This window comes from Parus major, chromosome 9, assembly GCF_001522545.3.
Source record: "Parus major isolate Abel chromosome 9, Parus_major1.1, whole genome shotgun sequence".
Classification (NCBI taxonomy): Eukaryota; Metazoa; Chordata; class Aves; order Passeriformes; family Paridae; genus Parus; species Parus major.
Genome location: NC_031778.1, coordinates 22,529,561 through 22,540,800, shown reverse-complemented (window position 1 = coordinate 22,540,800; position 11,240 = coordinate 22,529,561). Strand labels below are relative to the sequence as shown.

The window sequence follows — 11,240 nt, the reverse complement described above, 5'->3', positions numbered from 1 at the left end:
CTGCTCCCCTGACGATGTGGTCATCCAGGCACCTTGAACAGTGACACCAGAAAAGCTGCTTTCCCCAACACTCTGAGCAAAGCAGAAGCTCTCTGAGCTCTGTAGTTCACTCTGCTCAGAAGAAAACAGCCATGGGAGGACGATGTTCCTGTGTGTGCCCCAGAGACTCTGCACTCAAGTGCTTAGGCTGACATTAGGCCTGCATGAGTTAATTAAAAAATAATCTTTTTTTTCTTTTCCTCTTCTGGTTGTCTCCAGTCAGGCAAATATGCTGAAATCACAAAACCAGCAAAGGGATTGCTTTAACTAGGAGACAGGGTATGAATTCAGCATATTTTCTGCATAGAAATATGACATTTGTATGGAAATGACCCATTTTCTTGAACAGGCAGCTATACATCACAGAAGTTTCACTGGAACGTTTATGCAAAAGAGATTGGGAAGCACTTTCCCATAAAGTGCAGATTTCCCCCAGATGAAATAATAAGGCAAAGCACAATCCAGAAGCTCAAGAGAAACATTTCACTCAGTGTTGTATGTTCTGGGTATTTGTTTTGATTTCCATGATGATTTGGTGTTTGTCTGTCTGTGTTCTCCCCTAAAGGAAGTGAAGAGCTTAGGAAGGAATAATCCATTCTCCCTTTTTTCTTTCCTAATCACATCCCAGCTTCCATGGGAGATGGGAGAAGGGCAGCAGGACATTTCCACCCTGCTCCAAAGACCAGGAGAGCCTGGGAATGGTCAGGGAGGAGGCACAAGGGGGTTTTCTGCAGGACTTGACTCTGCCACAGGGAGCCAAAATCCCCGTGACAAATCCAAGCTCCCGTGACCTACATTGCTTGGAATATTTGCACAATGCATGTGGCAATTCAGCAATCAGCCAGCACTCCGGGCACACAGCTCAAGGAATGCTGAGGGATCAGTACTTTGCAGCTTTTCCTTTCAAATGCAGAGTGTTACTGTCTGGTATTCCAGGGGCTGAGCAGCTTCTGGCTTCCCTTGGGGCCAAACTCAGAGTAAGGATCAGCAGCAAAAAATCAAAACCAACACCAACACATCCACAGAAAAGTGCTATAACCATAGAATACATAACTAGTAAATCATTTTGAGGCTACTTTTATTACAAAATTACAATTTGAATTAATAGTTGCACAACTACAAGATTGTTTTTATGCCAGTGCTGAATGAAACGCTCTGACCTCGTTCAACCCCACCGAAGTCAAGTGCAAAGTTCACCCTGGTATGAATGAGAAATTCTTTGAGCTTCTCATGAATTAAGGTATAGCTTGTTCTGATGATGAATTGAAATTATTTAAAATCAATTAGAACAGAAAAGACACATCCCAAACTAGATGTTCACTGAGCTCAGATTCTTGATTTACAGCCCAACATCCTGACCCTAAATGGAAATCCATACATCACTGAGGCAACATAATCAGACTTCAGATAACTTACTTTAGAGCAGGAAATTATTTTTTCAAGCCAATAGCTGGGAAATTAACAGCAACCAGAGTAATTATCAGTGCAGATATTTCACCATCAAAACTCTGAGAGCATAGAAGAGGTTTCCAATTCACAGCTAACAACACTTTCCTTTGCCTATAAAACCAGCCCTGAGTCATTTTGGCCACCACTTTATTTCACAAATGTGGGACAGCTCTGGAGCAATTCATGATTTACTGGAAGTCCTCTGGAAGAGTGAAAACCTTCCAGGCTTGTGCTCAGCCACTAGGCACCACTCCTTTCTAAAGAGAAAATTTAAGACATTTGTGCCAATATGATGTTAATGAAAGCAGCTCCTTTTTTGGGGGGGTGTTACAGAAAAGGACACGCCGTGGAAATGTGATTTCCCTTAGCTGCATGACTATTTATATAGAGAAATAGAAATTCATATAAATGTATACATTTCTATAGATACACATTTTGTACACTGTAGGCATATACATACATACATATATACACAGGGTGTTATATACACATCCAGATTTGTATATACATATATATAAATATATATACACACACAAATGCACACACAGCTTGCTTTGGAGCCAGCTAGAGTTATAAATTCTCCCTCCCCCACAGAGCCAAGATGATCTGAGCTGCCTCTGTTCAACACCCCACGGTTGCCTCTCCAGCCCGAATTAAATATAATCCTCATTATTCTGCCTCTCTGGTGCCTGAGAAACTTGGCAACCTCTCTGGGTGACTCGAGATGCAGCAATTCCTCCTGCCTTGCCTCTCCTAACCTATTCTAGGAGATGCAATATGCTGCTAAGATTAAGTGTCCAAAATGCTAATATGTCTGAGAAGTGCCTCCACTGACCTACATCGGAAATGTAGGTCGAAAAGGAGCTATTTTTAACCCAAATGCCCACATTTTAATTACAGTCCAAAGCAAGCCACATTCCTGAATCTCCCAGCAGTTTGCAAAGATTGAATTTTACACTTCAACAGTGTAATTATAGGTACAGACTTAGATATACACACAGTATATACAGCACATACTCAGCGTTTCCGTGACACACGAGGCACTCACTCCTGCTCGGAGCTGACAGCAACTAATTTTAGGAGCATCTCCTCCTTCTCCCTGATGCATACCTGTTAGAGATCCTTCTTATCAGGGCTTTGTGCTCTGAAGGCTTGGACAGACTCTGGTTGGCTCGGAGGGGCTGCCAAAGGCCTGTGACACCACCACAGGTGTGTCAACACCAACCTGGCGAGGCTGCCAGCAAGCTGAGGGCACTCCAGGCGGGGCAGAGGGAAGTCTCGAGGTGCAATACACCACTCTACAGAAAAACCCAAGAGAGAACCGTGTTTGCAGTTGGTCTCCACTCCACGCACAAACAGAGGGGTCAGGCTGTGTCCTCAGCCCAAGGAGGATCTGTGCATGCAGACAGGAAAGAGCAGTTTTGGAAATGCCAGTGACCTGAGAGAGCTTGGGCCAAAGGCAGGAAAACAGGGTCTGGGGGCTACTTGTGACCTGCTCTAAACCAAGAATTTCCTGTAGTTATTGGCTGTCTCTAAGGCAGAGAGAGGCACTTGACTTTCAGGTGCTGTTCTCACCAACAGCCTTGGCAAAATTCCCACTTGTCACAGCGTCACCATTGCCATTCCTTCCATCATCAGCCTCCCTGGCTGCAGTGCCACAGCCCCCACTGCTAACAGCAGGAATACATATATAGAAATATATATATATATATATATAAATATATATGTTTATCTACCTACATAAATTAGATCCATCCACAAGTCTTATTGGTTCAAAACAGAAAGGGAGAACTGAACATGGACTGAACAATTAGTCTCTGCTTTAATCAGTGCCTTAACTCCTCCTCAGGACCCCTCAGGGCTGTGACTTGCCCTTTCTTTGAAGAAAACACTGACATCAACTGGATCTAAAAAAGACTTTTACTTGCCATATTTCTTTGCTTGCCAATACTATCCACTTTCCAAAGCAGCCAGGTTTTTGGGTCACTGCAAGAAAACATAACAGAAGTGATGCCACAGGAAATGTCTCTGATTAAAAAGAATGCATTTAGCTACAGGTTTATTGCAGCAGTGCTTTGGGGACAACTGATCAGTCTTGCCCTTTGCATGGCAGTTTAACAGCACCAGAGAAACCTGGATGTGTTCCCTAAAAACAGACAAACTCAACTGACCAGCATCCATTACCAATGGCTAATTTTTGTCAAAGCTCATGTTTCACCAAAGCACCACGAGTTTTCTCAGTGCTCCCAGTGCAGGGAGGTACCTCCAGTGGTGCAGGACCCCAAGGACTGGATTTCTCAGGTGGAGCAGCTTAGCTGGTCCCATCCAACACTGAAATCTCACTCATGGCAATTCCCAGCATCTCCCTTTGAGTCAGACCGTGCTGGGCACTCTCAGGACACAGCAGAGTGAAGATATTTCACCTCTGAGAGGCAATTCCTACTCTCTTTGGAGCAGAGCTCCTTCACTTTCCAAAGAAAATAAGTACAAGAATTCAATTTAAAGTCCTATTAAAAGCACAGTTTGATGAGAATATTCACACTGCAATGTTTCCCTCTCTCTGGTCATACCAGTGATAAAATCAAACTGAACAATCACAGAGCAAAAAAAAACCCAAAAAACCTCACAAACCATAAGTTAACTTTGATTTTCAAAGTCAAAACCTCCAAAGTTCAATGACAGATTTTGGTTCAAGGGATATTCAGATACTGGACATATTATATTATATATGTATATTTAAACACATAAAATGGTTTAGAGACAAAGTACAAACCCAAAGCTTTATGTATCTTTCTATAAAACTTAGTTTAGGAGAGTTACTGTTGGGACTGACTTAGTTTTAAACAAGTAGAGCCTGAAAAAATGATCAACAAATACATTCCTATAATTCTTTAGGGTGTAAACCAGCTACTGAATCTGGAAAAGCAAAGGAAAGCAAGAAATAATGCATAAAACCCCCATAAGCAGTATATTAATGCTACTGTAATATTTAGGGAATGTCATTAACTTTAGATAAGGTCCCTGTAGTTACCCTGTAGGATAAAAGTAAGTCCCTGTAAGTCCTGTAGGATAAAAAGTAAGTAAGTCCCTGTAAGTATTCTGTAGGATGAAAAGGTCCCAAACTTTTCTTCAGCTTTTGTTTTGGTTGTTTAATTGGTTTTTAGAGTATCTGCTACAGGAGTGCCTCCTCAGGAATGGTGCCAGGGGCCACCACCACCAGCAGCAATGGCAGTGCCACCAGAAGCAGCAGCACAAAGTCTTTCCCATTCCAAAAGTGATTTATCACAATTCAGGAATTCCTGCTTGGAATCATTTGAGCCCTACTGCAAAATCTGATCACTGCAGAGAACCTCCCTCCCTGGCTCTGTGCTCCAAGGACAAGCCAAATTGCTGTGCCACGGGCCATGGCCAGGATATTTCTCCACAGGCAGTGGCATTTGTTGGAATTCCCAAGTACAGAGAGAGTCAGTCCTTGGCTAACCTGAAACATCCCTTCAGAATTCATAGACTATATAGGATATTCTTGAGAGATTTAGAAAATTCCAGTGGAAAAATAAAGGCATTAGAAAAAGTAAATGGACATTAAAGATTCAGGATAGGACATAGGACTTGGTCATGAATGTTTTGTATTTGCTCTGCCCTCTGTTAGTATCTGCTCTTTTTAAGGCACCCAACAGCTGAGTGTTGCACGTCCACACCTCTAAATAATGCCTAAAAATAACCCCACACTTCAGATCAACACTCTTAACATTCAAAAATATCAGGACTGAGGCACCATCCACCCTATAGATATAGAGCATTCCTACAGCTCTGCTCTTTGAGCCTTTTCCTCTCATTTTCCCACAAAAATTATCCACCTGACACCATCCTGAAAAACACAATACTGACTCATTTAGCAGAGAAAATACCACCACAGGGAAGTGTTTCCAAATGCTTCCACGGGGATCCAAAATAACCTACAAGTGTCACCCCAGCAGCCTCCTGGGGAACTCTGTGTGCAGCAAAGTCAATGTTCTCATAGAAATCCCCCAAACTGCCCCAACAACCTGAACAAAAATGAGATAATGACAGAATTTTACAACTGGGAAACCATAAGGATCAAGGAAAAGTCATTTTAGAGAAGTTGTAGAAAGCATAATTGTCAGTGACTGCCAATCATAGAAATACAGAATGCTCTGGGTTGGAAGGGACCTTCATATTCTTGATCTCAAAGAAAAATATAATACTAATAAAGTATTTCCAAATAATCTGTAATTGTTACATGAATAATCTTCTTGGCTAGTTGGTCACCAATTACATTGGAACTAAACTAATTTGTCTTTAAAATCAAAAGCCTTAAAGACTGGTCAGTTAACTTGTGAGTGAGGTCAATCAGAGAATTACTGAATTGATGGCAAACCCATTTTCTCTGTACCATTACTCATTTTATTCTGAAACAGTCCCATGGAGTACTTGTCTCAAAATACTTGAATCCACTTAATAGATGTAATTTTCTGAGATCAGATTTTGCTCTTCATTCAAGTCTGTTGACTAGAACTGAGCATAATGTGGTGTTTCAACATTGGCTTCCAAGGGAGCAGAACTGGGCCTCCATTCCATTCCCACTCCTGTGTTCCAAGCACATTCCAATTTTTCCACTGCTCAATCAAATCAGAAATATTTCAAGAACAGGAAAAAAAATAAATATGTATTTCCACTCACACCAGAATTAAAAAATAGGAATTTTTATACAAAGAGTTGTTGTGAGCTACATCCTGGATCAATCTGCATTTCTTCCATGGAGAAAAACAGTGTTGTACTGTGTACAACATAAATACATAATTGTGTACACATAAATACATAAATTCACTGAGAAACTCAGCTACAGACTGAAAACCAAGCCTTGGAAAAACTCAGAAAAGAGGAATATGCAGCACACCACAGCCTGATTTCCGAGTGTCCATAAATCCACGTTGTAAAAGCAAGTGCCTTTGGAAGAAGGGCGATCCTGGAACAAGTTCACTCCGGAGTGGCTGGAGCGCTGCCAGGAGTCACACCCATGGTTCAATAATGTCCTGAGCAATGAACTCCCACACTTAAGGCCAAACTCTACTCGCTGTTCTTCACGTGAACACTCCTGTTAAACCTAAACCTGAGCCATCACATCTTTGTCGCGTGAAGTGGGTACTTGAAGCAAGTGGAAGCAGCGCAGAGCTCATCGAGTGCTGCCGGCACACCCAAGCGCTTCAGAAGAACAGCCTCACATTTTGGAGAGACCTGCCCCTCCTGGTGCTCCCAAAGTTCTCAGGGAGAACACAAGTTGGAAAAACCCACACATTTCTACCTTAAAACCAAATCAGAATGTGCTGCCACACTCAAAGGTGGTTTTGTCTGGAAAGGTCTCTGACAAAATCTGGAGCTGCCACAGCTTAAATCAAGTTCACTGAATCTCCTAAGAAATTAGATTCTCACTCTCCAATAACACTCTAACCAGAGCAGTAGGCAACAGGCTTTTCACAATTCAGATTATTACTCATACCATCACATTTAACATCTTTCTGTCACTGTTGATACACTCAAGAGATCAATGAAGCCATTTCCAAACAAATTTTGTAACCTAGGGTACAATGTGATGGTGACATCAATGACAACATCCAGAAAATACAAAAAGCACCAAAAATTGAGCACCAGGATCATCCTTTCCATTTCCCTGTGTGCAGTTGTTGGCTGTGACTGGGGCTTACCTGGCCTTGCTGTTCTTTTCCACCTGTAGGAAGAATTTCAATGGTCAGTGAGGGAATAAACCAAACACCTCCTGAAGGTTTTACTACCACAGGCTGGTGGCACCAGGTACTTGTACAACCATGAAATCAAACTAAAAACATATTTATTTCACATAGCATCCCATCAAGCAGCTCTAATGCAACTGCAGATCATTTGACTTTGAGTCCTTTCCACTAACATTAATGCTACCAACGCTACTGCTGATAAAGACAGAATTATCATTAATACTCCCTATTAATTAGGAGGAGCCTGAGCTGGAGTCACCCAGTACAGGTCAGAGATGATGGATCCACTTTTGGTTCCTGAAGTGGAAAGGAATGCTGCTACCCACTCAGCCTCAGCTCAATACAATGAAAAAGCAAAATGAAAGTCATCAAAACACCCTTTAGACATCACACTTAAGACATTGTCAACACCTACAGAGCAAATCATCCCCAAATTATCTCAGTACACAAGGGAAAGGAAGTTTCCTATGCAAGGAAAGAAAAATAACTCAATGTAAGCCAAAAATTATCTCTTTTAATACAAAATTCCATTCTCATAGAACAAATTTATTTCCACTGAATAAATAGATCTGCTCACCGTCCACAGGCGAGATTACTGCCTATAGTAAGGATGAAATTCTCTTGCCTTTCTGCAGTTTGATTAAAATATAAACATTAATTGCAACCGGCTTTACTCTATTGGATACAAGTATGAACACTTGGGGCTTTGAGGACATTGCCAAATGTATACAGCACCACTCTCACTGGGGGTTGTACTATAACCTGATTTATACAGCTCCACGCATCACTTGCATGTAGGCTTATCAATGTAATTATTACAATTATGATAAGAAGGATCTGGCCTTTGCACTTGCATGTTTAATACTCTTAGCACGTTCATGCTCTTCCACTATCTATTAAAAACCCAGCAAAACAAACAAATGAGCAAACCCCAACGGGTCAGAGCTGAAGGCAGCAATGAGGAAACACAATCTCAACTCAAAAATGGGAATTCCAACGTGTCATGTTTTTACTGATGGCATGGAGGATGATGCCAGATTTACAGAGGCTCGGAGCTGTCCCTCCATCTCCAGACACTCGCAGCTGCCACCAAGGCTGGGGGAACGACTCTCCAAGAGAAAAAGCTCACCGATCCTGGCTGGAGCTGCAAATAGCGACATTGTTGGGAGAACATTTATGGGTTTATCTCTGTTAAAACACATTGTGCGGGGTGAAGCCGAGCTGCTCCCCGAGGAAGGAGGGCAGGTGCTGGGGAGGGCGACCTTGGGAGTGCCACCCTTTGCCAGGAGGTGACAGAGCCCGCTCCCCTCGGGACAGCAGCGCTCCGAGCAGCCCCTTTGGAGCTCCGCTGGGGGAATAACCTCAATTCACCTGCATAAAGCACCCTGACACATGGACACACTGGGTATTTCTGGACCAGCCCCACCGTCTGAAGGAGCTCAGGGCAGTGCCTAGGGCACGCAGGCGCCCGGCTCTGAGGGCTGCCCTTGGCGGCCCCACCCGCCCGGGATAAGGCGCCCGCGGGTACATTCGGCGGGGCGGACGGGGGCAGGGAGCGGCGTCGGGAGCGGCTGCAGGCCGAGATCGTATCCAGGATGGAGTCCAGGATCGGGCTCGGGATCAATCCCGGGATCAATCGGGATCAATCCCGGGATCGGGTCCGGGATCAATCCCGGGATCGGGTCCGGGATCGGGCCCGGCCGCTCTGGCCCCGCCGCCGCCTCAGCGCTGGGGCTGTGGCGCCACCTGGCGGCCGCGCGGGGCCGCGCTCCGAGCCCGGCCTGGGACCCGCGGGGACACAAGAGCGGCGGGGACAGCGCGGGGACAAGGGGACAATGAGGGGACAAGGGGACAATGAGGGGACAAGGGGACAATGAGGGGACAAGGGGACACCGCCGGGACAAGGGGACAGCGCCGGGACAACGGGACACCGCCGGCGACAAGACACCAACGCGGACAAGATACCAACCGGGACCCGCCCGGGCAGGGAAATCCCAGGGTCTTTGGTCTGGCTCCGGGTGCAGCGGGAGTGGGAGAAGGGCGGAGCGGCCGCGGGGATGCTTTGCTTTGCTTTCCCCGATCGCATCCCCCCATTCCAAACTGGGAATGCGCTTTAAATCCCCGCTCCGGAGCTCTCTGAGTGCTCACCCCGCTGCCAGCACCGGCAACATCCCCGCGATGCCTGCCAGTGCCTCCGGCAGGCCGGGAACCAGCGCTCCGGAGGGATGCGCTCCCGAATTTCCCGATATTTTTAACTGTCAGGACAGTGCGGCAGGGATGCAGATCGCAAATCGGATTTGTGACGGTCTCGGGTGGTATCTTGGCAAGAGACGCTGTACAGGGTTTTTTTTTCTCTGTTAACATCACAGTGCATCGAACTGTTATTAATAAAATAGCGTTCAAGGTTATGGGGGGAAGGAAATCTCTGTGGGGGAAGCTGAAGTTTCAGGTTCAAGCTTTGTATTCCTATATATATATATATATATTTGGGGATGTATATATATATATATATATCTATATATCTGCATTTTTTTTCAAAACGTTTTATTAGGAAAGCTATACCAGACGCATCACTGTACAATGATTAAACATTACCTTTACAATTTATATTCACTTGAAATTACAGAATAAATATATGCACATTGTTGTACCTTTGTGTGTGTGTGCGTGTGTGCGTGTATGGGTGCATGAGAGAGAAAACATTAAAAGTGCTTCCTACAAAGCTGTTAGTGAGAGGTGCCCATTAGCTTTTGCTTTTTTTCCTTTTTTTTTTTTCCTTTTTCTCTGTATATTTGCATGGCGCTTTTATTAGGAAAGTGCGGATGTCCTCCAAAAAACCATGGCGTCATGACGAAGTGTCACTGAGCATCCCCTAGGTGTGTGCGCCACGTGGTGACATCCTTTGGGCTGCTCGGCTCCGGGTACCTCCCCCCGGCCCCCGGGATCCCCCCCGCGACCCCCGAGCCCCCCGGGAGGGGCTGGGCTGGCGGGGGGTGAGCGGAGGGTGAGGGTGAGGAGTGTGCGTGCGAGGGAGGGAGAGAGACAAGAGTGAGACATTCGAGCAAGACCCTCCCCTCCCTTCCCTCTTGCAGTTTCCAGGCATGCAGCAAACTGCGCTCGTTTGCTTCTTTGCATTATTTTTTTTTTTCTCTTTTAAATAAATGTACAGAATCTGTGCCATGATGGGCAAGAGGAAAGCAAGCCAGAAAATGCCATCTTCCCTCCCCCTCCCCTCCAAGGGAAAATATCAAGGAAGTTTACTGACAACGGAAAAAAAAAAAAAAAACAAAAAAAAAAAGAAAAAAGAGGAAAAAAGCAAAAAAAACCCCAAAACAAAACAGCCAACGAACAAAACAAACAACAAGAATAAAGAAAATAAAAGGGGAAAGAAAAAAGAGAGAAAGAGACACACATAGAATTTACTTAATCAGGATCAATACAAAGATCCCCCATAATAATAATAATAATATAATAATAATAATATAATAATATAATAATAATAATATACCTTTAGACATGGCACAGTCAAAGTCTCAGTTTCAGTATAAAAAATAATGATTGATTAACATCTGCTGGCAAAAGTCTGCGAAGGCACTTCGTCGATTACTGATCTGAGAAGGGCCCTGCCCCGCAGCGCGCACATCTGGCGGGGCAGAGCGCACAGCTGTATCCTCTGCTCGCGGGCGGCGGGGCCGGGCGGGCGGCGGGGCGGCGGTCAGAACCGGTACGTGGTCTTCTCCAGGACTTCGAGGTAATCCGGCTTGGTTTGGAGTTTGGCCCTTAACTCGAGGTATTCGCTTGTGGGGGTTTGGTGGTCCGGGAAGCCCTTGCCGGCCGCGAAGAGCAGGGTCTCCTTCAGCCTGGCGTCCTGCTGCAGGTCCGGGTATTGCATGCCGGGGGGGTGGACGTGCAGTTCCTTCAGCTTGGGCACGGTGCCGTACAGGCAGTCCACGAAGCCCACGGCGCAGGGCGGCGGGCGGTCGC

General features: G+C 45.1%; 1 protein-coding gene across 1 annotated transcript in view; it reads right to left on the bottom strand.

Moving 5' to 3' along the window:
- Window positions 1-1,100: 1,100 nt before the first annotated feature.
- The window catches only part of SLITRK3 (SLIT and NTRK like family member 3), a 14,545-nt gene continuing 4,405 nt past the window's right edge, over window positions 1,101-11,240 (bottom strand). Inside the window, exons 2-3 of the mRNA XM_033516774.1 lie at window positions 10,765-11,232; window positions 1,101-7,234 (exon numbers count right to left, since the gene is read on the bottom strand). Of these exons, the coding sequence (XP_033372665.1) occupies window positions 10,972-11,232 (261 nt within the window). The 3' untranslated portion in view covers window positions 1,101-7,234; window positions 10,765-10,971. The remainder of the gene's footprint in view (window positions 7,235-10,764; window positions 11,233-11,240) is intronic.